The sequence below is a fragment of the Lissotriton vulgaris genome, chromosome 1_1 (genome assembly GCF_964263255.1).
Source record: "Lissotriton vulgaris chromosome 1_1, aLisVul1.2, whole genome shotgun sequence".
Classification (NCBI taxonomy): Eukaryota; Metazoa; Chordata; class Amphibia; order Caudata; family Salamandridae; genus Lissotriton; species Lissotriton vulgaris.
In genome coordinates, this window is record NC_141685.1 from 1,707,478,050 (window position 1) to 1,707,505,030 (window position 26,981).

The 26,981-nt window shown below is 44.9% G+C and overlaps 1 protein-coding gene and 1 pseudogene across 2 annotated transcripts in view; one reads left to right on the plus strand and one right to left on the minus strand.

Annotated features, from left to right (window-relative positions):
• TAF3 (TATA-box binding protein associated factor 3) overlaps positions 1-26,981 on the plus strand; it is a 650,271-nt gene that overhangs the window by 113,306 nt on the left and 509,984 nt on the right. Inside the window, exon 2 of the mRNA XM_086918964.1 lies at positions 26,110-26,352. Coding sequence (XP_086775090.1) covers positions 26,110-26,352 — 243 coding nt within the window. The remainder of the gene's footprint in view (positions 1-26,109; positions 26,353-26,981) is intronic.
• LOC147751098 (mediator of RNA polymerase II transcription subunit 21 pseudogene) lies at positions 9,879-10,727 on the minus strand (annotated as a pseudogene). The gene has a single exon (XR_015299927.1). The product of XR_015299927.1 is annotated as a mediator of RNA polymerase II transcription subunit 21 pseudogene (transcript).

The window sequence follows — 26,981 nt, forward strand, 5'->3', positions numbered from 1 at the left end:
GACCCACAGCCGAGGCTGTACTCAATCACAAAACACATACTATTTAAATGAGGGTCTAAGGGCTAGTTTTATGACTCTAAACTGGACACATGCCTCCAACAACAGACTTACTACAAAAAAAGGTATCCAGGAGTCACACCATGTTTTTGTACTTAAGACTTACCACCATACGACTTACAAATTAGATTGTGAGTTGATGCCATTCATGTGTAAATACCATTCAACCACTCATACATTTAGCACGCAACCAGGGTAGGAATTTTTCCCATCAGTTGCCGTTCTGTGCCACCACTATCACATCATTTGGGTCCTCCTTACCCAGGAGTTCGTACAAAACCAGTCACACTATTTGTGAAGTGAAGACTGTCAAGAGTAAGGAAGCTGATGTTGTTCGTTTCACTGGGTGGTGTCAGTATGGTGTTGATAAAGTATTAACAACTGAAAGAAAGCAGTGCATGTGAAAAAAATGTGTGATAAGTAAAATTAGGTGGAACTGAGTAGAATAAACGTTTTATTATTTTCTCTCAGACCCCTAAGTCTAAAAACAAGTGAATAGTAGATTTAACATAATATCTACTAGCAAGTGGTCGACATGTTTCAGCATATAAACGGAATTTATCCTATGCATTCGTCAGGACCTTGGTGTTGCTACTGCTTGCATAATTTAGTGAAAAAGAAATATAAGGGAAAAATATCACTTGATTGGCAGGTGCTGATTCTCCACCACAATCTAAAACAGTCATATGGATAAGGAAAGAAAAAAGAAAAACGAGCATATTTATAAAAGAATGCGCTCCTTAGTCGCAATATTCTTGTGGTCATGTACATACACTTTGATTGACATGATATCACTCACCCAATATTTGTGGGGATGGCGCCTCACCTCACCTGGCTGCATCTCAGGTAGTTATGGAGCACCGCTCTGTTTAGCAAAATACAATCACAGAAACACTCAACCAGTTCAAAAGTCAAGGCAAGAAATCTTATATTTAGTAATACATTTACAGAAAACACCATTTATCCCGAACATTTACTGTGGAGTAAGCAAGAAGTTTGTGAATGCGATGTTAGATGTTGTTTGTTTTATATTTAAATTTAATTTTTAACCGGAGCAGGTTGTTTAATGAAATGGAGTGCTTTTTGCACGACCCCGTTCTGAATTCAAACAAGCGTCGTCCCTGCCGCGGACTCCAAATGACACCGTAACCTTAAGTTCAGAACGAGCGTTATCAAGACAGCAGCTCGGGCGTATGATGTTTAAAAGCACAAAGATATCCGCCCCTGCCGCGGACAAGAGCTCACACAACAGATTTGTGATGCGTGGTAAAATAACCAAACAATCATCCATGCAATGGATAAAAAATGACTCGCTAATCTAGGGATGATCGTTATTAAAATAAGACGCCCGGGCGTTTGTTGCTAAAACACCACGGGATCACATTCTCTTCGGTATAGCACGTTCGTTGTGACTATCGGCAACGCCGCTGGCTAAAGAGCTCTCGCACACCTACCTCTCCGTCGGTGTCTCCCAGCGTCCCTCTGGGCTGTTCTGGGGAGGCACCGAACGGAGAGAGAGGTGGATATTTCAACTTCCAAAAGACAAACCAATCCAATGGATTCTGGGAAAAGTAGTTTCCGTTTACGAATTTGACGGAAACTTCGAACACCTTACTTTTTACTCCCTTAGAACAGTGGTGTGAGTGTTTGTAATGTGTAGCAGAAAGGACCGCTTTTATTCTAATTAAAGCCGAAAAAGCACATGTACACATTTCTTTTATCATAAATAGTGTATATAGTAATACAACAATACAAATGTTTACCCCCACTCTTTTTTAGGAGAAGGATTTCACGGGAAATTCAACCGCAAGTCACATGCAAATGTGATGAGTTCTAAAAATGGTGAAATCCATTTTTCAAATTTAGCGGAAACAAACCCACACTTTGATTAATACCCCTTGAGATGTATTTATAGGGTATGACCACGGGACCTCTTTTTATATATTTAAAAATAAACATAAAAATTCAACTCATATGGAAATATCTTTCAGCAATGTACGTATCATAATTAGTCCACCGTGTGTATCTCAGATGGTACAGACGTGTCTTGTTTATACCCACTCATTATTAAAGAAACACTCCCAGATGATGTCAGAATCTATAGTGACATCCAAGGTATGGGTTCATTAAGACCCTCCTTGTCACTGTTCAGCTTATAGACCCACTTCTGCTCAATTTTGAATAGAAACTTGCCTATATCCGGACAGTGGTCTGGTATATTAGGTTGTTCCAGTATAGTCCATATGAACTCATTCGGACCATGTCCCTTTTCCAAAAAGTGAGCTGTTAGGCGTGTCGCCTGTTTACGGCATCGGACAGTGCTTTTGTGTTCACCAATTCTAATTTTCGTTTTTCGAGTCGTCATGCCGACATATCTTTTAGGTGTGGCAGGGTATTCTCAGACATGAGTCCCTTTCTCACTGCTCCATCAGGATTCAAGCAAGCCGGGCCGAAGACGGCTGAAATGCCAGAAACAGGTCCCCGGTAGCTTGTCTCCTTTCTGGTGAAGAATTGGCTTGGTAGTTTAGTCTGCCCTGTTCCCATGATGCACTGGGCCAGGGACAGACTGATTTGCATATAGCCAGGTTCTGAGCTGGGATGGGGCAGTGAGATAAATAACGGTGATGGATCAAGCCCTGATCTTTGGACTGGGTAAGAGTGGTCTGCTCAATTCAGACACTCTGTTCATCACCACCCCCTTTAATGAATCGATTTTGGCCACTATAGGTGTGGCAGGGTATACTCAGACATGAGTCCCTTTCTCACTGCTCCATCAGGATTCAAGCAAGCCGGGCCGAAGACGGCTGAAATGCCAGAAACCGGTCCCCGGTAGCTTGCCTCTTTTCTGGTGAAGAATTGGCTTGGTAGTTTAGTCTGCCCTGTTCCCATGATGCACTGGGCCAGGGACAGACTGATTTGCATATAGCCAGGTTCTGAGCTGGGATGGGGCAGTGAGATAAATAACGGTGATGGATCAAGCCCTGATCTTTGGACTGGGTAAGAGTGGTCTGCTCAATTCAGACACTCTGTTCATCACCACCCCCTTTTCTGAATCGACATATCTTTTAAGGCATGGACAAGTAATCATATAGATGGTGTTTTCGCTATTACAATTGGTGAATTTGCGCTGTTGCCATGGGCGCATGGTTCCTATGTCTACAGTAGTTGACTTTGTGGTTTGTGGACATGCCGAGCAATTTCCACAAGGATGGTGTCCTTGTACTGGCGGGAGATCCCATAGGGTGCCCACTTGTCTGGGTAATTTGCTTTTCGGTCTAGTATGGACCAGCTTGTCTTTTATGTTAGGTCCTCTCTTGAAGGCAAAAAGGGGAGGAGGTAAAGTGTCACCACTTGTGTTCAAAATCGACCAGTGTTTGGTTATAATTTTACGAACCTGGTTAGATTTTGTGTGAAAAGTATTTACAAATGTCATCCTATTGGTTTTTTCTTTTGGGATGGCAATGTCCAAAAGGGCGTCCCTGTTGTTATTTGACGCCCTTTTCTTAGATTGGCGGATGATCTTAGTGGGGTAATTTTTTTCTCGCAGGTGTTCAGATAATGTCTCTGAGTGTTTTTCAAAGGTTTCTTTTGTGGAACAATTCCTCCTAAGTCTGAGAAATTGCCCGAAGGGCAAATTCTCCCTGAGGGCTCTGGGATGACAACTCTCGAAGTTGGGCCTGCGTAGAACTTGAGCAGTTACTAGTGCCATCAGTCGCCTCCACTGGCTGCCTGTGGCTAGGCAAGTTGAGTTTAAGGCACTGTGTATACCCTATAAAATGTTGAAACTGGCATCCCCACAAATTCTGACTGATCTTCTTTTACCTTATATTCCCACGCGATAACTTCGATCCATGGGACAATATCTGGTAGTGATCCCCCGGGTGAGAAGAGTCCGCGCTGGCGGGCGCTCTTTTCGTAATAGAGCTGCCATTCTGTGGAACTCTTTGCTGGCCCACATTCGAGGGCTTACTAATTATCTTCAATTTATGAAAGCCATTAAAACATTTCTTTTTCCTCCCTTGTAGGCCTCCTGTGCTTATGTGCATGCTATTTTCTTGCTGCTTAACGCCGGGACACCTATTAGCTGGGGCAGCTGTTGTGCTTTATAAAATTTTAACATAACACATAACAAATCTGTTTTCTGGCCTGGCAATGGCTGCAGCTCAAGCATGGCGATTAATGGTAGATGATCGCTAGAGTGCTTTATTTCAAAGTGAAAGTCCATAAATCCAATGTTCAAACGTTGTTAATGGACATTGGCAGGTTTGGCCTGATGACACAATTTTGCTGGTAAGTTTTGAGAAATGTATTTGACATTTCCCCACTTCGTCATTGACGCCCTTGCCCACCAGGCTTTTTCCCACACTGAGCTTGTTAAAATCTCTGGCGATTATTAACTTACTAGAAGGATGAGAGTGAATTAGACCTTATGTTCTTGGGTAATCTCTACAGTTGAAATATTACATTTAGTAGTAGTATAGATATGTTATTCCTTTTCATCTTTACGCGGTGAAGAAGCAGGACCTGAGCCAGGTCAGTGGTGAGCTCAAGTTATATCTAGCTCCAGATTTATGTAAGTGGAAAGGACCCTGGAGAGTATTTCATAGATGTTGAACTTCTTGGCAGGCTGTTGGATTTCCGTGAAGCCTGGCATTAACAACAGTCCAGTGGCCCAGGTCTCTTGGAAACATAGCAGATCACCACTTTGAATGAATGCTGGTGCTCCTTTGTTGGTGATAGTGCTCTTTAACCATGCAATGTTCCATGAAATGACTGAGAGGGACTTCGTTAAGGCAGGGTTCTGAAAATCGTCCTTATTCTGTTTGCGGGAAGGGCTAGTAGTGAATAGAGTTCCTCCCTGCTGGGTTGAAAGGTAACCACCCCCATATGTTTACTGATTCGAGGTCTGATGTGTCTACTATGATTCTCCGGGCTACCTTTGACTTATTTGGGTCAAAGAAGCACTGAATTTTCAAAGAAAATAAATTCAAAGTCCTGAGCCACAGTTATAGAATTGGTATCACAATAAGCCCAAACAATGATCTTCTCCAATAGTTTTCTTGACTTTTATTCCTTTTTTTTCATAAAAAATTTACTTCAATTCAATCCTTCATAATAACAGATAGCCACAGGTTAAGCCAACATGTGTTTTGTCTATAGGTAATAACCTAAGACTTCATCAGGGCTACAACAAACAAATAACATGAATTACTATTATAATCCAAAAATAGTCTGTGAATTACTCTAAAAGCACCTCCACCAAAGTCAGTAAAGACAATAACGCATCTCGCGTGAGACCATAACCTATCCAAAGAAATATAAATCAAAATAAAGAAAAGCTGAAATATTTGTGATGGGATGGGATGGTGAAGAATCTAATAGCCAGAGCAGAAAGAAAGAAGTACCCAAGTTCAGCAAATGAAAAGAGAAAAAAACTAGTAACTTTTTATGCCGTTAATTCCGAATGCAAGTCTAAATAAGCAATCCAAAATCTAACAAGAAGTTCACTGCAAGTCACAAGTATCTGTGGGCAAATTTATCAAATAGTCTCCTGCCACACTTTCAAATGTTGCCGTCCTCAGAGTCAACAAAGTCCCTGTGGTCTGACATAAATGCCTTTGGGATTCAATACCTCAGTGTAGTTATTTATTATAGCATTATCATAAGATGTAAACAAAATCTGGGCATCACTCCCCACTACTGAATGAAAACACAAGGTATAGCAGTGCAGCCTTCTATTTAAGGACAGTCATCAAGGATTCAGTATCGGTCTACAAAAAGAAAATGGAGTGTAAAGCTCATATTACTGGTCCGACCACTATTGATTAGTTCACGTAATTATTATATCGAACGCAATACAACCCAAGAAAAAAATATGCGAATCACATCATTTTTGCTGCCGTTCGTTTTTAGTTCATATAAAACCAAATATTTAAATTCAAAGAGAATACAACCCACAAGATTGTAATCAGAGATATTTCTTCTCCCAACATATCTATAGCAACTAAAAATCCCAAATTAATTGTCTAGATATAGTCCAGACCACGAACAAGTTTAAGGACATAAGCAAAAAATAAACTTGTACCTGCAAGTAAAGCGCTCCCATCGGAGAGTACTCCGATCAGCATACAAGTCTCTGCGTGTTGCAGCAGCGCCATCTTTGAATGCCTATTTATACAATGCCAGTATGGTAGACAGCAACAACGTTCACTCCAAAATATACTACACCCCTGGGAACATACATTGACGCCATCTTGGACTAAGCAAAAAGTATTGCTATCGTATTAACCGGCTGAGGGAATAACCAGAATGTTATGATTGTGAACCTAATTTTCACGTACTTGCCCTCATATTTGAGATAAACTGAAGAGGTTTAGGTGAAGAGCACAAATAACATGAACAGCAATCTAGTATGTGGTGTCAGCATATATCTCTGTGAACTGCAGTGGGACTTTGTTGACAGCAACATTTGAAAGTGTGGCAGGACACTCTATTTGATAAATTTCCCCACAGATACTTGAGACTTACGCCCTGAAGAAGTCTTAGGTTATTACCTATAGACGTAACACCTGTTGGCTCAACCTGTGGCAACCTGTTATGTTAAAGGATTGAAGTACATTTTTTACAGAAAAAAAAGGAATAAACTTCAAGAAAACTACTGGAGGAGATCATTGTTTGGACTTATTGTGATACTAATTCTATGACTGTGGCTCAGGACTTTGAATTTGTTTGTGCTATATGAGTGTGGACATTATCCACACCCATCTAACAACGAGGGGTGGTCGCTCAAATTCTTTGGAGCACTATCCTAGTCGAAACTAATAAGAATTGCTTGTTAATCTACAGTTACCTCACCCTGCGCAGCCTATACCCCTTCTGCCCTTTCTTTTTTCGAATTTTCAAAGTGGATGATATTTTGTTGCAGAATCCGTACTTTGTTCCTCTAAGTATACACTTCCCTTGCAGGTGAGCTGATGGGAGCTAGTGCTTTCCATCAGTATATGGATACGTTTCGTTTCAAAAACTTTATTCGATACATAAAATGAATCATAAAAGTATTGAACATACAATTCATCTTGCCTCATGATATTAAAAGGAATACCAATTTAGAAACACAATTTTGCCCAAAATTTTTAAAAAAGACATGATGATAACAATAAAAAGATATATAGAACATGATTTTAAAAATTTCTATACATGTGCTACTACCCATAGTTCTTTCTAATCTTTAGTGAGATTCTAATGAAATTTAACATAGAACAGCAGATTTCTACAGAGGATAGCGATGACAAAAATTCGTACCCTTCCTTATAAGTGCAAGGTTGTCTCCCCTTCAAGATTGGTTTGATAAACCGGAGTCTTGGCTCCTTATATAAGGAGCAAAAAAGAACCAGATGTAAGGTAGTTTGCGTATCCCTGTTGTTACAAGGACAAGGGGGCAGCCTCTCACACCAGCCCCCTTGTTTCGGAAATGCCAGTAAAAAGTGGAGAATCTCCAGTCTAAACCTTGTTAAAAGGAATCACCATTGCACGTTAAGGGTAATTTTTAGATAGAACTGTGGTTGGGGTTTACAGACATAGGCAATACCATTATCAATAACATTATCCATAGACGGCTGGTTCAGTGACTTCAAATACTTTGCCTTTATGTCCACCTTACAGTTTCCCTCAATTTTTTCCGGGTTGTAAAAATAAGAACTAAGTCCAATTTTATTAAACATGTTACAAACATAAGACAACCAGGGAATCTGTTTAGAGTTTTCTAAAGCCATGCAATCGATGATAATGTCCTTGGTAAGTTGCAGGTCTTCAGATTGCCAAATTTTACCCCATAACAGTAAAGGGGACAAGCGGATTATGTCAGAAACATTGACCATACCGATTTCATTGTGGCAGAAGGTGTTTGAAGAACTTTTTGGAACTGATAGGACCCTTTTTATAAAATTATTTTCCACCACCTGTATTACAGATGGTGTTTCGGTCCCCCACACCCCTGCCCCATAGGTGGCTACGGATAAGCATTTTGAGGTATAAAGGGTTCTGAGATGCATGATGTGCTTTTGCCCCAGTTTGCTACAAAAGCGAAAGATACCCTCTATCGCCCTTGTCATATTCTGGGCTCGAACCTTCATAACCGGTGTCCAACTTAGTTTGCTATCAAACAGATTACCAAGGTAATTAAAATTTCCCACTTTCCCAATGATACGATTGTTTACCACGAACTTCCTAATGGTTGACCCTTTTGGGCCACAAGACATTACAAAGGATTTTTCAAAATTTACCTTTAGGTCAAGATCAAGCATGAATGTGTTAAAAGCATCTAAACACACTTGCATGCTATTTCCTGTCAATGTCATTAGGACAGTATCGTCTGCATAGGAAAGCATGGGAATGCTTTTACCATTGATTTTTGGGAAGTCACAACCCTGATTTAATAGGTACTGTTCTAATCCATTTGTATAAACCAAGAAGAGGAAAGGCGCCAAGATGCACCCTTGACGCACACCTTCGGTTGAAGGTATCGATTTCGTTATTTCTCCTCCAGTGCCAAATCTAATAGATACATTTGTTGCTTCATGTAACCTACGGAGCAATGTGACTAAGGGTTCCTCAAAGCCCATATCGCTCATCATCCTCCACAACTTATGCCTGCAAACAGTATCGAAAGCATATGGATACGTTTCTTGTGGGGGTGGGGTGTTTGGAACCAATCTCCCCCTGTTAGCGAATTGGGTCTTCTCTGCCAGAATCATTTGGGCGTGTTCATTGTCTTTCCCAGTCACTAGTGTAGAATATTTAGTTACATGACCGCTTGGTGACTTCAACTGGACTTGTTGCAGGACTTCAGAAGGGTAGTGTGCTAGGTTTGGAATGTGTCTCAAATTCTGAAGGATATTCGCCCTGTCAAGAATGTTCATGCTTCCACTTAAGATGTACTGTGGTGTGAATATGGTGACATTGCTCTTTGATATTCATTTGGCTAATCAGTGCTTTTATTTTTTCTGGAACTGGACTGACTGTGGCGGGTCGGTCTGGTTAGTGAACAGGGTTGATGTTCCCCCTTATAAGGACGTTTGATGATGCCTTTCCTTAGCCTGTGTGCAGTCTGAGGCATTTGAAGTTTTATGATTCCATTTTAGGCTTAATGAGCAGTCAACCTCCTTGCGGGGACCTCTGAGGACGATGGCGATTGGGCTTCATGGGCTATTTCTAGTTTGTTTGCATTCCCTAAGAGTTTGTTTTGGAAGATTGGGAACAACTTTTGCGTTAAGTAGGGTGGGTTGAGCCTTCGGCTCGGAGAGCTTCTTCCTTTTTTAACAGACTTCTATTGGGATTCCTGAGTGCCTGTAGGGTTTGGCTGAGAATCGATGCTGATGTTCTTGAGATGTTTTGTGTGCTTTTTCAGACGTTTCTTGGCTCTTCGTGATAACAGTTTATTTAGGGCTCGTCCTTTCCTATTCCGCAGGAATAGGAAAAGAGCCCTAATGCATTCAAACCATTTCTTAAGGCCAAGGGCTCTCCCCAGAGGATTTTGGAAAGTGCACGCCTCGTGCACGAGCTTGCCTGAGCCTTCTGCCTATCAGCCTGCCAGTTCTCCTCTCCTAATTATTCACTTCACTCACTCTGGCTCTTCAAAGGCTCTGCTCCCCGCCCCCGCCTGCACTTCACGGCCGATTGCCTTCTGTCCCTTAATCTCCCCGTGACTCCCCCCTCACCTCTCCCACTCCACTGCTTCAGGCCCCCACCATTTGCCCCCCCCCCCTGCCGCTTGTCTTCTCTCTCATCCTTCCCACCCTCTCCCCGTTCCCTCTCCTTTGACCTTTTCAACGTAATTTTTTTTTTACAATGAAATCCACTTCTGTAACTGGACAACGAACATACAACAAGTATGTATATTCATGTTTCAAGGTCTCTTGCAAATGACTTGTAAATGCAGATTTTAAAGGGCTAATTGAAAGGTCGAAGATAAAAGTAAACACTCGAGTACAGAAGTATTCGTTCCCGTTCTACAGAATATTCAAAACGTAGATCAAACCTGACCAAATGCAAGATGTACCAGTACACCGTACGCATTAGCTTGGATGAGTGACAATTGTCGATGTGGCACACCATTACTTTCTGCTGCAGGTACTTGAGTTTGTTTGACCTACAACTTAGAACGGTAAACAATTATCAGCGTTAGGTTGACTTGTATAGTCTGGTGCTGCCCCCTGCTGCTAGGACTCGGGAACAGGCTGAGTTTGTAGTCCACTTCGAGTTTTCAACTGTGACTGTGCTATGTCGGCCAGGGCGCTCTGTATCATTTCCAGCAGCATGTCACCGCGATAAACCACCTCTTCAAGGAGCGAGGTTGCCTCGTGGTTCTCCTCCTCGAGCTGGTACAATTTTGCGGCCTGCAAAGCAGCTGTTGATTCTTCACTTGGCAGAGAATCGATCAAAACATCAATATCCTTGGCTGTTCGGACAATCAGTGCTGCAAAAAGCTGTGCATACTCTTCCGTTGTATTAGGGGGTTGGTCTTTGTTAATCGCTGTCTGAATGTTGGTGAATGAAGCAGGTGGTGCGCACTGCTGTAGCACTCCAATTGCATTACAAAACTGATCTGCAAGCGAGTTCACTGCATCCTGCAGCTGTGTCAGCCGGTCCGCCATGACCCGAGCTTCGCACTGTAATCATATTCACAATCGCAACCCGACTAGTGGCGCTCGCACCTTTCTCATTCCCACTTCAATTTTTTATCTTCCTCTCATTCGCTCTCTTTCCTTCTGTGTTTACCTTCTCCAGTTTCCCTCACTGTGCTTGATTGTTAGTGTGCTGTATCTCTCGCTGTCTTATTTTGCGCCCATGTTTCTCTCCCTCTTTCCCTGATTCCTGTGTGTGCCTTCTCTCCTTTCTGTAGCCCATTACTTCTATCATGGTTTTGCTATGAGTTGTGTTACGTTGACAGCGTTTGTTTAGCATCCTCTTCTTGTGATTTGTATTCTTAGCACTTCCTTGGTCTTGCGCCCTTTTCACTAAGTTACGGGATTACCGTTGATGGGTTATGAACAGTTGCTTGGGTCGTAGAGATTGGATGAATTCCTAGTTTTTTAGTGGTTCATAATGGTCCATGTGAGTTGTGAAATCAATCCAATGGCGTTCCTTATTTTGTAGTGCGCTGTGTGTTTGTCTGGCTGTGCTGAAGACGTTTCCTCTCAGCGGAGTGGTTGGGTGTCCATCACCGGTCTGTATAGATGCATCACTTGAGGGGAAAAGTTGTAGTGCAGTGATGTGTACGCGTGATGTGCACGCGTGTGGTGTGCTTGGGGTCACCTGTACCTTTATCAGAAGGCTTTCAAGATGTATGTCGATGTGGTGAGGGGAGAGTGCAGCTGCATTGGCCGTGCTGTGACAACTGGAGGGCTCTGGTGACGTGTGCACAAGAGTGCAGTGGGTCTTACGTCCACCGATCTTTTCACCAAAGCGCTCGATGGTTCTCTGTCTCTCTCTGACTCTCTCCGTCTCTCTCTGACTCTCTCTCGCCCACATTCCCTTACACACACATTCACTCTCTATCGCACCCGACATCTGCCACGTTGCTCTCTGCCTCTTGCTGTCCCTCTCACCCGTCTCCTTATCCTGTGTCTCTTTCCATCTGCCTGTCACTCCTCTAACAATCACACCATCTCCCTGTTTCTGTGCTCCTTGTCCCCTTCTTCCTCCACCTTTCGGGCGCTCTTTCTTTTTTTTTTTCGATCACCTCCATTCTCTCTCTACCCCGCTGTATTGCCCCTCTTTTCCCCCTCCCCCTCCCCCTCTCACTCTCTGTCTCCTCATTACAACCCACCACCCCACATGAGAGTTTCTCCCTCTTTGCTTTTATTCATCCACATTTCCGTCCGTGCATGTTTCTATCCCCCTTTTCAGTTATTGTCTCTTTCCTTCTCGGTCTGTGTCTCTCTCGGCCTCTCACCTCCTCTCCATCTGTTCATCTGCCTGGTCGTGTACTCATTCTTGCCATCTCTCTCTCCTGCATGCTTCTGTATGTGCACTGCTGTCCCACCCCTCGCTCCTCCTGTGTGTCTGTCTCTCACTATCTCTGCACCTCCTCTCTCTGCTCTTCTTCTCCCCTGTGTCTTTGCGTCACTTCAGCACATCTCTCTGCCTGTTTACTGCTTCATCTCTTCATCGCTCTTTCTCTGTCTTTACATGTCTCTGTTTCATGTGCGTGTGTGTGTTTTGTCTCTGTCCTTTTCTTCTCCCTCTGTGTTTGTTGGTCCATTCCCGATTTCCAGTCTGGCTGTTGCTGTCTCTCTTCAGTTACTGTGCCTTCCTTCACCTCATCCATTGGTCTCTCTGTCCCACATATGTCTGTGTTGTCTTGTATGCATTTATGTACCTCGTTCGACTTCCTCTGAGTGTCTCTGTCCTACTTCTGATAGACCAGCCATCCTTCTCATATATTTCTGTCTTTGTATATGAATTCCTCTCTAACCCTCAAAAACATAACATTTGTTTCTTTCTGTACATGTGCTATTGGCGCTTTTTCACTTTTATATTATCGGATGTATTAATGCTTAATAGCTCCATTAACAAATGCTAAATTGACTGCCTTATCAGAATTCGAACATGTAGGCAAAAGGTCATCCACTGATCCCTTCAAGTCATGGAATTCATTCCGAAGTGAGCGAACCGTTAATGTTAATCTTATAGCGCTTGATGTGGTGCACCAACACTAAGGCGTTTATATCACCTTTTTGGTAGGTCTCCCTAACTACTACCACCCTCACCACTGCCATCCTTTCATTCAAAAGGGCTCTCTATTGCCCTAAAAGATCCGCATTTTAAACAACTATTTTCAAATCATTACTCTTTTGTTTTCATTGAAGTTTGTTTATTCTTGAGTAGCTTCCCCTTACATGAAACAATGCATCTATGTATCCAGTATACTTGTCTATAGCTATGTACTGACCTGTCGGCCTATTTCATGGAAATCAATATGTGAATGTTGAGAAGGATGCAGCTGTGAGAGCTCACTGGGAAGATTCATATTAGCATAACATTCATTTGTCTACAGATTGATTGCTGTGCAGTGGGAATATGAAAACGTAGTGTTCATTGCAGTGCATGGTATGCTTTTAATGGAGCGACTGATGAACAGAGTCAACCCTGCTTCGAAGACTGGTTGTGTGTCGTTTACTTCCTCTTCTTGTGTATCTCCCTCCACTCAAGGCTGGCCTCTTTACGTGCGTCTTTCCAATGCTTACTTTTCAGGCAGTCTTTTTTTTTTTTTTTTTTTTTTTGGGTTAAGTACTCCATGAGTGCATATACCTTCCTCGCCTCTCCTTCATGTACTTCTCTTCGCCTTTCCACTGTGATCCAAGTTGCTCTTATGTGTGTGCTTCTCTCTTAACCAGGGCCGTCTTAACAGCATTATAGGCCCACATGCAAAGTAGGGCACTGGGCCCTGCCTAAACAACCACACACACAGGAATGAAAATGTTTAATGCAAAATGAGTGCATGGTGCCCTTATGCTCACCAGCCCCCCGGCCAACTGCCCAGGGTGCCCATGCGTTAAGATGGCACTGTCTCCTCCCCTTCGGTGTTGTGCTTGTCCTTGTGTGTCTTTTCTATTCCCCTACATTGCTTTCTTGCCGGTTTGCTTCTCCCCATTCCACGTTGTGCTCTCTCTTTTGTCCATGTACGTGTTCACCCACAATCAATGTTGCTCCCTCACTCTATCGCCCTCCCTCCCTCTATCTATCTATCGCCCTCCCTTTATCTATCTATCGCCTCCCTCTATCTATCTATCGCCCTCTCTCTACCGCCCTCATCCTACCACTCTACCGCCCTCACTCACTCTACCGCCCTCACTCGCTCTACCGCCCTGACTCGCTCTACCGCCCTGACTCGCTCTACCGCCCTGACTCGCTCTACCGCCCTGACTCGCTCTACCGCCCTGACTCGCTCTACCGCCCTGACTCGCTCTACCGCCCTGACTCGCTCTACCGCCCTGACTCGCTCTACCGCCCTGACTCGCTCTACCGCCCTGACTCGCTCTACCGCCCTGACTCGCTCTACCGCCCTGACTCGCTCTACCGCCCTGACTCGCTCTACCGCCCTGACTCGCTCTACCGCCCTGACTCGCTCTACCGCCCTGACTCGCTCTACCGCCCTGACTCGCTCTACCGCCCTGACTCGCTCTACCGCCCTGACTCGCTCTACCGCCCTGACTCGCTCTACCGCCCTGACTCGCTCTACCGCCCTGACTCGCTCTACCGCCCTCACTCGTTCTACCGCCCTCACTCGCTCTACCTATCGCCCTCCCTCCCTCCCTCCCTCTATCTATCGCCCTCCCTCCCTCTATCTATCGCCCTCCCTCCCTCTATCTATCGCCCTCCCTCCCTCTATCTATCGCCCTCCCGCCCTCTATCTATCGCCCTCCCGCCCTCTATCTATCGCCCTCCCGCCCTCTATCTATCGCCCTCCCGCCCTCTATCTATCGCCCTCCCTCCCTCCCTCTATCTATCGCCCTCCCTCCCTCCCTCTATCTATCGCCCTCCCTCCCTCCCTCTATCTATCGCCCTCCCTCCCTCTATCTATTGGCCTCCTTCTCTTCCACCCACCTCCTTCTCAAACTCCCTGTTCTCTTTTCTTCTCCTGTGCTGATCTGCTGTTCTCTTCCACCTGCCTCCTTCTTTAACTCCCTGTTCTCTTAGCCTCTGCTAATCTGCTGCTCTCTTCAATCTCACCTCCTTCTCTAACTCCCTGTTCTGTTCTCTGCTGATCTGTTGCTCTCTTCCACCCAGCCTCCTTCTTTAACTCCCTGTTCTCTTCTGCTGTGCTGATCTGCTGCTCTCTTCCAACCCGCCTCCTTCTTTCACTCCCTGTTTTCTTCTCCTGCGCTAATCTGCTGTTCTCTTCCTCTCACCTCTTTCTCTAACTCCCTGTTCTCTTCTCCTGTGCTGGTCTGCTGCTCTCTTCCACCCACCTTCTTCTCTAACTCCCTGTTCACTTCTCTTCTCCCGAGCTGATCTCCTGCTCTCTTCCACCCGCCTTCTTCTCTAGCTACCTGTTCTCTTCTCTTCTCCTGTGCTGATCTGCTGCTCTCTTCCACCCGCCTCCTTCTTTAACTCCCTGTTCTCTTTTGCTGTGCTGCTCTGCTGCTCTCTTCCACGCCGCCTCCTTCTTTAACTCTCTGTTCTCTTCTCCTGTGCTAATCTGCTGCTCTCTTCCACCCGCCTCCTTCTTTAACTCCCTGTTCTCTTTTGCTGTGCTGATCTGCTGCTCTCATCCACCTCACCTCCTTCTTTAACTCCCTGGTCTCTTCTCTTGTGCTGAACTGCTGTTCTCTTCCACTGCCTCCTTCTTTAACTCCCTGTTCGCTTCTCTTCTCCTGTGCTGATCTGCTGTTCTCTTCCGCCTACTTCTTTAACTCCATGTTATCTTCTGCTGTGCTGTTATGCTGCTCTCTTCCACCCGCTTCCTTCCTTAACTCCCTGTTTTCTTCACCTGTGCTGATCTGCAGTTGTCTTCCACACGCCTCATTCTCTAACTCCCTGTTCTCTTCTCCTGTGATGATCTTTCTGCTATCTTCCATCCACCTCCTTCTCTAACTTCCTGTTCTCTTCTCCTGCGCTAATCTGCTGCTCTCTTCCACCGCCTTCTTCTTTAACTCCCTTTTCTGTTCTCCCATGCTGATCTGCTGCTCTCTTCCACGCCGCCCCCTTCTCCAACTCCCTGTTCTCTTCTCCCGTGCTGATCCGCTGTTCCCTTCCACCGCATCCTTCTCTAACTCCCTGTTCTCTTTTCCTGTGCTGATGTGCTGCTCTCTTCCACATACATCCTTCTGTATCCGCACACACACAAAGACACACACACACACACAAACACACACACACACAACCACACAACCACACACATACAACCACACATACAACCACACATACAACCACACACACAACCACAGACACACAACCACAGACACACAACCACACACACACAACCACACAACCACACACATACAACCACACATACAACCACACACATACAACCACAGACACACAACCACAGACACACAACCACAGACACACAACCACAGACACACAACCACAGACACACAACCACAGACACACAACCACAGACACACAACCACAGACACACAACCACAGACACACAACCACAGACACACAACCACAGACACACAACCACAGACACACAACCACAGACACACAACCACAGACACACAACCACAGACACACAACCACAGACACACAACCACAGACACACAACCACAGACACACAACCACAGACACACAACCACAGACACACAACCACAGACACACAACCACAGACACACAACCACAGACACACAACCACAGACACACAACCACAGACACACAACCACAGACACACAATCACACACACACAACCACACACACACACAACCACACACACACACACAACCACACACACACAACCACACACACACACACAACCACACACACACACACAACCACACACACACACACAACCACACACACACACACAACCACACACACACACACAACCACACACACAACCACACACACAACCACACACACAACCACACACACAACCACACACACACACACAACCACACACACAACCACACACATCTATCTCCCTCACTCTATCTATCACCCTCACTCTATCTATCACCCTCACTCTATCGCCCTAACTCTATCTATCTATCGCCCTCACTCTATCTATCTATCGCCCTCACTCTATCTATCTATCGCCCTCACTCTATCTATCTATCGCCCTCACTCTATCTATCGCCCTCACTCTATCTATCGCCCTCACTCTATCTATCGCCCTCACTCTATCTATCGCCCTCACTCTATCTATCGCCCTCACTCTATCTATCGGCCTCACTCTATCTATCGCCCTCACTCTATCTATCACCCTCACTCTATCGCCCTAACTCTATCTATCTATCGCCCTCACTCTATCTATCTATCGCCCTCACTCTATCTATCTATCGCCCTCACTCTATCTATCTATCGCCCTCACTCTATCTATCGCCCTCACTCTATCTATCGCCCTCACTCTATCTATCGCCCTCACTCTATCTATCGCCCTCACTCTATCTATCGGCCTCACTCTATCTATCGCCCTCACTCTATCTATCGCCCTCACTCTATCTATCGCCCTCACTCTATCTATCGCCCTCACTCTATCTATCGCCCTCACTCTATCTATCGCCCTCACTCTATCTATCGCCCTCACTCTATCGCCCTCACTCTATCGCCCTCACTCTATCGCCCTCACTCTATCGCCCTCACTCTATCGCCCTCACTCTATCGCCCTCACTCTATCGCCCTCACTCTATCGCCCTCACTCTATCGCCCTCACTCTATCGCCCTCACTCTATCGCCCTCACTCTATCGCCCTCACTCTATCTATCGCCCTCACTCTATCTATCGCCCTCACTCTATCTATCGGCCTCACTCTATCTATCGCCCTCACTCTATCTATCGCCCTCACTCTATCTATCGCCCTCACTCTATCTATCGCCCTCACTCTATCTATCGCCCTCACTCTATCGCCCTCACTCTATCGCCCTCACTCTATCGCCCTCACTCTATCGCCCTCACTCTATCGCCCTCACTCTATCGCCCTCACTCTATCGCCCTCACTCTATCGCCCTCACTCTATCGCCCTCACTCTATCGCCCTCACTCTATCGCCCTCACTCTATCGCCCTCACTCTATCGCCCTCACTCTATCGCCCTCACTCTATCGCCCTCACTCTATCGCCCTCACTCTATCGCCCTCACTCTATCGCCCTCACTCTATCGCCCTCACTCTATCGCCCTCACTCTATCGCCCTCACTCTATCGCCCTCACTCTATCGCCCTCACTCTATCGCCCTCACTCTATCGCCCTCACTCTATCGCCCTCACTCTATCGCCCTCACTCTATCGCCCTCACTCTATCGCCCTCACTCTATCGCCCTCACTCTATCGCCCTCACTCTATCGCCCTCACTCTATCGCCCTCACTCTATCGCCCTCACTCTATCGCCCTCACTCTATCGCCCTCACTCTATCGCCCTCACTCTATCGCCCTCACTCTATCGCCCTCACTCTATCGCCCTCACTCTATCGCCCTCACTCTATCGCCCTCACTCTATCGCCCTCACTCTATCGCCCTCACTCTATCGCCCTCACTCTATCGCCCTCACTCTATCGCCCTCACTCTATCGCCCTCACTCTATCGCCCTCACTCTATCGCCCTCACTCTATCGCCCTCACTCTATCGCCCTCACTCTATCGCCCTCACTCTATCGCCCTCACTCTATCGCCCTCACTCTATCGCCCTCACTCTATCGCCCTCACTCTATCGCCCTCACTCTATCGCCCTCACTCTATCGCCCTCACTCTATCTATGGCACCACCACAGCATCACTCAGGGGCACACCACATCACTATGCGCTACATCAGCAGCACTGAATGCCACAACATCACACCACAACATCACTCAGCGCCACCACAGTATCAATCTGTGAAACCATTCAACAACAACTGGTTCAAATATGTTCTCTCAATGTTTAAAGCTTTATTACAAATGTCACAAAAAGATGTTAATATTTCACTTCTGTTCTTGGATTTTCGTCACAATAAAATACACTGAACATAATCTTCACAAAAGTTATTGACAAAAGTTTAAGCTATTGCCATTATAAATTACAATAAGTTTTATTTAAGTATTTATTATTTAAAAAAATGAAAAGCCATTATTATTTGTAATATCAATACATCTAAGTCACGTAAATACAAAACATGTTGCATTACAAATGCTATAGGTGTCACATTTGCAAAAGATAAAAGTATTGGCATTGTAAATGACAAAGCTATTCATTTTGCTATTTTCAAAACCAACACTTAAATAAAAAATGTGTCATTTACAAGACCAATAGCTCAAACTTTCCTAATGCGAGACCTATTGCATTGCAAATGCTTGTTTTACTATAGTCCTCAATGGAGGGGCACATGGCCTGCATCCAAGTATAGTTTTATTGACCAATGGATATGTTTTGTACTCCTGTTCCTTCTGCCACTGTACATGGGGGCCTTGTTCTCCTTGGGTTTTCCTCTCCATTTATTAAGATATTGTCCAAGATGCTTTGTTGGTTGGCAGTGCTCTCTTGTTGGATAGCTGGCTCACTCGGGGTAGGTAGGACTGAAAGGGCCTGGATGCTCTTTAGATCATTGACTAACCAGGAAAACTCCCCATGCAATGAGCTACGTATGTCAGCGATTGGAAGACAGTGGCAAGAATGTATATGAGTATACTGCTCTGCTTCTCGCCTGCTTATTTGTACTGCCATCTCTGCTATTGCCATCTCTGCTATTGCTATCTCTGCTATTGCTGTGGCAATGATCAGCATGGTATCCATTTGTAGTTCCAACTTGTGGAATTGCCATGTAAGTGCAATTATTGTGACTGCCAGGGTAAGTTAATTGATGCAAATAATGCATAGGCTTTCCTGTTTTATGTTTAAACCTAAATTAACTGAGAAAACGCCACTGAAAGGGAAATAGCCCTCACGAGTGTCAAGATATAAACATTGATAAACTCCTGCAAAACTGCAAACTGTGGGATTACCATGTTAGTGCGTTTATTGCAGCTGCCCGGGTCGAGTTAATTGATGCCGACTTGTGTCGGGCCTTAAACGTTAACATTGAGTAGCTTGTTGTTCTGATAAAACACACACTTAGGAGCAACTATAGGCTCAAGGAATGATTGATCCAGCTGAGTCTTGGTTATCCTTTTAGTTGTCTATATAAGAATTCAAGAGATGCAATTCTGCATTGATTTGAGGGCATTCATTTATGCCTGGTTGTAAGTTGTAAAGTTTTGACACAGGTGACTACGGTTTTAGTGCTGAACTTTACCTGAAGTAGGAAGACAATGAGCATATGTGGTAGCATTTGCTTCAGGCAATCTGAATGTACAGGAGCACCAGTAGGCTGTAAGAAAGAAGGAAAGGCTAGTTTACAAGTGGACAACAGAGACATTCAAATCGTACAAAAGTGACTTTGTAATGCCACAAGCCATTTAAATTCATCTTGGGGTGATCCAAGGTGGAACCAGCCAGATCTATGGTTAGGCTGGTGGGGTTAGGCACCGAACTCCTCAAGTGCGGTTTTGAGGTTGAGCAAATACAAGGGGTGATAACTAAAAAATATAAATGATTTTGACGATAACTGTCATTAAAAGGTAATCTATAAGACCCTAGGCCGAGACTCTCTTAGGGAGCTAGGCCCCCGACTACTAGGCCTGCCTACCGGTACTCTTCTCATAGGGGGGGGACTTAAACATGACGATGAACGACGACCTAGATTGTCACCCCAAGCGTACCTCACACAGGCATAGCACTATCCTTTCAGACTTCGTCCAGGCAATGGGACTCGAAGATATCTGTTGGCATTACTACCCTGACACGCCTTATTTAACACACTACTCTAACGCGCACAAAAGTATGTCCCGTATCGACTATTTTCTCTGCCCCGCAACAGACTTAGATTTCTTCACACGACCTAAGGGCCTTCCCCGAGGTATCTCAGACCATTCTCCTATTACAGTAGAACTTATGTATCATCGCCCCTTCACCCGAGGTCCCATAATTATTAATCCCTGGCTCCTCCAGATACCTGACATAAAAGACAGCCTGATAGAACAGACAGGACACTATTTTGAAGAAAATGTCGGTTCAGTGAGGTCCGCAGTCACACTCTGGGAGGCATACCTAGCGGTTATCAAGGGTGAGGCACTAGCACTGAAAATGGGATACCTACGTAAACACGACAAACAGATTTATCAGGCGGAGTCTGACCTCCTTAGTCTTGAAACGTCGCATAATTCAGCCCCCTTGGTCGAGACAGCACACCGCCTCAGTACCCTAACAGCTTGTACATAAATCCTTGGCTCAAGAGAAGGCACAGGCCCGCTTACTCCTCACTAGACACCGTATATACGAGCACGGAGATACTGCAGGAAAGATGCTGGCGTGGCTGGAGCGACGGGAACAGGGATCCAGGTGGGTCTCTTCCATAGTGAGATCGGACGGGTCCAGGATCGTAGATCCGCAGGCCATCGCGGATGCCTTTGCTGATCACCTGGAAACAGTCTACACAGCGAGGGCGTACTACTCCTCCGAAGAATCCAGGAATTTGTTGGAGGAAATGCGCTTACCCACCCTCTCGGAGTCCGACAAAGGGACTCTGGATGCCGACATAACTGAAGACGAGCTCACCACGGCAGTCTTTAGCGTAAATTCTGGCAAGGCCATGGGTCCAAATGGTGTCCCCATTGAGTTCTTGAAAGCTATGGCTCTAGAAACGGTCCCCCATCTGAAGAACATGTTTGAAGAGAGTCGAGATAGAGGTATCCTGCCTCCTGCCCAAAGGCTAGCCTCCATAGCAGTTATCCTTAAGCCTAATAAACCACCCGCTGATTGCGGTTCCTATAGACCGATCTCTCTCATCAGTGCAGAGGCCAAGGTCCTGGCCAAGCTACTGGCGGCCCGCCTGCTCCTCGTGCTTCCCACCCTAATCCATGATGATCAATCAGGCTTCCTACCGGGCCGCAATACGGCCCTCAACCTGGGACGAGTCAATAACGTCTTAAGTCGGCAGTCTACCATGCAACACAATGCCGCCATTTTATCCCTAGACGCCACAATGGCGTTTGACTCGATCGAATGGTCCTATCTTTTTGAGGTTCTTCGTAGATTTGACTTCGGACCTAAATTTATCCAATGGGTGTGACTTCTTTATACCGACCTATCGGGTCAGGTGGGGGTCAATAACCACACATCTCGACAATTCCGACTCCACAGGGGGACCCGACAAGGTTGCCTCTTATCGCCATTACTATTTGCCCTCACTCTGGAACCCTTGGCCTACTGGGTTCGCACAGACGTGTCTATTAGAGGCCTCCAATGGAATGATGAGATACTAGACAAAATTTCTCTCTATGCCGATGACATCCTGGTATATGTAGCTTCCCCCCGATCTTCAATTAAGTCTCTTCCATGTCCTCACGAACTTTGGGAAATACTCGGGCTACTTGATTAATTGGTCCAAATCCACACTTTATGTGCTGCATGGTCCCCCGCCCAAGCTGCCTAAGGGGTTTACCATTACGCGGCCCCGGATGGTTTCAGGTACCTAGGTATCTTCATCACGCCGGACCCGGTGGTGTTCCTAGACCGGAATTTAATGGGCCCTCTGCGAAGGCTCCACAGGGACGTAGCACACTGGCGCTCTCTTCCACTATCGCTTCCTGGTAGAGCTGCTCTATTTAAAATGCTAGCACTCCCGCGTTTCTTATACGCCCTGCAAAACTGTCCCTTTCCAATCCCAGACTCCTACTTTGACGCCGTTGAGAGTGTCATACGTCAACTGTTATGGGACGGCGGGGCAGCCCACATAGCCCTTCATAAACCCACCCAGGGCTGGTATGACGAGGGTATAGCCTTGCTCAACTTGCGTCTCTACTACTGGTCGTCGCAACTAGTGCCCATCAATCACTGGATTCACGGCTCCCCCCAGAATCCGGCCTATCTCCTTGACAAGGTTCAAACCAGGCGGGAGGGCTACCTGGGGGCCCTGTATAGTAAACTAACCAGGAAAAGGTATGTTGGGCCCATGGCACACACAATTGCGATATGGCATAAGACCAACAAGTGTTTGGGATGATCGCATAAAATCACTGAAGCGACCCCTCTGTGGTCGGCGCAGCAGTTGGGTTCCCTCTGTTTTCTTCAGGGTTTCGATAAATGGGACACGATTGGGATTTCCACAGTGGGCGACTTAGTATACAGGGGCAAGTTACTGACTTTTGCAGACCTGCAATCCAAATACTCCCTTGCGCCAACAGAACACTTTCGATATCTACAAATCAAACATGCCCTTCCCAATGCCATCCCCGACCTCACTTCCGTACCCCCCTGGAGAATAGACTACTGTCAGAACCTCTCCCCGAAAAGGCCATATCCCTACCTATCGTAAGCTTTGTAACAACCTCCCCGACACCTTCTGACCCCTACGAAATAAATGGGAGGAAGACCTGGGGCTTCTAGAAGAGGAGGCATGGCGGGCGGCTTTAATGTCTCCTAGGGAGTCGGCCATCAACCATAGATTCCGACTAATCCAACTGAAAGTCCTACATCGAGCCTACATGTCTGCTCTCACACTAGCTAAAATTGGCAGGCGCCCTGACACACTAAGCCTCAGAGGGTGTGGCCAGCCGGGCACCTTCTATCACATTCTGTGGGACTGCCCGAAGGTGCAACAATTTTGGAAGGGAGTCTTACGTAAAATGAGGGCTTCTTTGGGCAAGCCTATTCCACTATCCCCAAAAGAGAGTGTCCTTAATATATGGGGGGCCACAGACCTGAACGAATTAGAATTACAGTGGGCGGCGCTAGCCTTCCTGTTGGGCAAACGCTCCATTGCTATGAAGTGGGGCTCCCCGGAGAGACCTCTTTTGGTGGGCTGGGTAGCTGAGCTGGATCGCTGCATGCTTGCTGAAAAAACTGTGTACAAAATTAGAGGTTGCCCCACGAAATGGGATAGGAAATAGGGACACTGGAATAAGTTCCGGGGTGAACTGTGTGACTCTCCAACGCTTGAACTGGCAATGTCCCGGACTGGACCATATTCTTCAAATGCTTCTCATGTTATTAATGTGACTACGATGCAACTAGATTCAGATTTATGCTTTCTATATGTGACTGATTTATTGACTTTGCTGTCTTTTGAATAAAATATTATGTTAAAAAAAAAGTTATTCTATAAGAAGATTTGAATGTTTGATTTTTATAATTGATGATCTGGGCAATGCCTTGTATGGGGGACGAGTGGGGAAAAGAGACAGTGTATAGTGACGTTTTACCCGAGCTCATGGGGATTGTGAGGAAGGGGTTGGACATGGTAATGGTTGCTGTTGAGTGGCATGCAACCCTACTTAAAACATTCCAACTTTTCCATTCTCAGTGGAGAAATCCTGGTCTTTCTAGTGCTTCTTAGACACCAGCTTGTGGGTGTTTTACACTCAGGATACTTAGAGGTGATTCTGAACAAAAAAAGAGGTTGCATGAATTGTACTGTTGACTTTTTTCCAGGGCCACTGGAATTCTGCAGCAGAGAACACATTATGCGGCAATCTTGACTACATTTTGGCACAAAAAGGGTAATTATGCAGTGTAGTGCAGTACATTTTGTTACACTATTACTCAATTATTTTGTTATTTTTACGCTGAACACTGTGCGCAGGTTATTCCCCATTAGTAGCAGTTTAACACTCAAATTTAGCAGTAAGCAACAGAAGGATGAAAGTCAACCTTGGCAAAGGGCCATCCACTATTCAGCAGCACGTCACTGCATTTTTAGTAACTTTTTAACTGTAACAAACTAGAAAAAAAATTGTATCTTGTTAAAATTTTCAGAATATGCAATAGATTGATTGTGACAAATGCAGCAAACCAATAACTATTCGATTATTGCTGCAGCTGCACGATCGCATAATTCCAGTGGCACTGCCTATTATTGGCTATAACGTGTCAAACACTGCAGAGTGTGAGGACTGGAGACTAAGGTCTGAAGTACAGTTACCCACCTATGTCTTAGTGAATTTTCCAGATAAGGTCTGGGAAAGTATGAATCGGATTTTTTCTTCCCACCAATGCCACTGGAGAATAAAATAACTTTGATGTTTAACTGAGCATTATTTCAAGTGACCGGAACTCTGGTTTGTGAGGCATCCTAATATGAACACCATTATTTCTTTTGTGTGAGCTCAATGTCATCTCTGATCTGTGACTTATAGCAGGAGCCACCACTGGAATAATGCGATTGTGCGGCAATTACAGATTTGCCACACTTACCAGTTAACCCATCATCTGCTGCATAAGCTGCACAATTTAACAAAAGAAAATTTGTTTCTAGCTCAAACGGTTCAAAAGTTACTACAAACATATCAACACCTGTTGCCACGAAATGGAAGGCACTTTGTAAAGGTTGCTGAGTTTGGGTGTTAAACTGGTACTAATCAGTTGCAACTAATGCCCAGACATTGTTAACACGTTTAAAAATGACACAATAATCAAGTAATACTTACCCAAAATGTGCCGCATAATGTTGCATAATTTTCTTTTTCTTGCTGCATAATTCACCCACCCCTGCCGCATTATTTAGGTCTCTCCTGCTACATAATTCCAGTTACCTTGCTTATTACCTAACACAAGACCTTTTTATCCTATGTGAGGCCCTTGACCAGGCCTGTATGGTTTTAAACTGCTATGCATATGTTCAATATTATTAGTTGTTAGGTTAGTGTACCAAAATTTCATGTACCTATGGTATGTATGGTGTTATTAATGAAATGCTGTCTGCTTCCAGCCATGTAAGATCTACACGAACAATGCAATAGGCTAGTGAGTGTGAACTCCCTATTATTTCTTATGGTACTGTTCTCACTACACATCACTTTGACAGACAACTCATGCATCTGGTGAACAACTGCACACAAGGCTCAATCGCTTCCAGGGAGCAATGCCTGCAAAGCCTTTGTTAGAGTTTTGGACTGGTGTGTTTTTAAAGGAGGGTTGCCGAACAAAGCTTGTTAGGTAAGGAATTGAACACTAAGCATAAAAAAGTGCTTTCTCTACCACCCACAAGGTAGTCGAATGATGGAACACACACAATAGTTGTGGGGATCTGTGTGAGATGACCTGTTAACTGTGGGATTTCAATTTTGAAGGCAGCATGTTAAATGTTCTGAGCTCATCCCCACAGCGCACAAGTGTTACTCATTTCATCACTACTTTTTCCTTGTATTTCAATTTTGATATACAATGTATACTATTGAATAGTATATTACATAGTTTTAGGAAAACGTATTCACAAGTAGTAGTTGGAAAGACATTAAGGCTCGCTCCAAAATTATATTGTTAATGTCTTGATTTAACTTTTTTGCTTTGAGCAAGTTCTTTCTAAATAATTATTTTGTCTTCTTTCAGATGGGCGTACAGATCCGCTCTTGGACGATGTAGGTCAGGCTTTTAAGCTGATGGGAGTTAACCTTCATGAGCTGGAAGATTATATCCACAACATTGAGCCTGTCACATTTCCGCATCAGATACCTTATTTTCCTGTCAGTAAGAATAATGTTCTTCAGTTTCCCCAGCCCGGAAGCAAAGATGCAGAAGAGAGGAAAGAGTACATTCCGGACTACATGCCACCTATCGTCTCTTCTCAAGAAGGTATGTTTTGAACGGGTATTCCCAAGCTTATGAGTCTTGCATACAGACAGTGAGAGCTGCCAGTTGCCAAAGACCTATTGTGTAAAGTAGTAGCGCTTACGTTGGTCTTTGTGTCGGTCTATTTCTTACTATTGTTTCGCTTTCTCGTAACTCTCATTTGCTTGCTTTTTATTCTACGGGTTTCCTTTCTCTTCTTCTGTCTATTGATCAATAGCTTTACCATCCTTTTGGTTAGATGACTTGTTTTCTTCCATTGCTCATGCACAATAAACTACTTTTTTCTTCAGCGTTTAGCACTTCTGTGGAATGTATGTGTTTTTCTTGCTCTCTCCCTTGTGCTTTTTTCTCCCCTTCAATTACCCACCTGCCCTTGTACCGCCTAGCTTGTCTGTCGCTTCTTCCAAATCTTCCAGTCCGTCTAGACATTTTGACTGCCATTTCTTGTTTTTACTTTATTATACATCCCATTTTCAGTTTATTACTTTCCTGCATACTTGTATCTCACCGTCACACTGATTTGGAAGATAAATTGAGTATGTTGCAGTTTGCTTGTGAAACCGTGAGCATACCTTACTTCTGAAAAGTTGGTGTTATGCCATTGGGATCATTCTAGTTTATTGAATTGGATG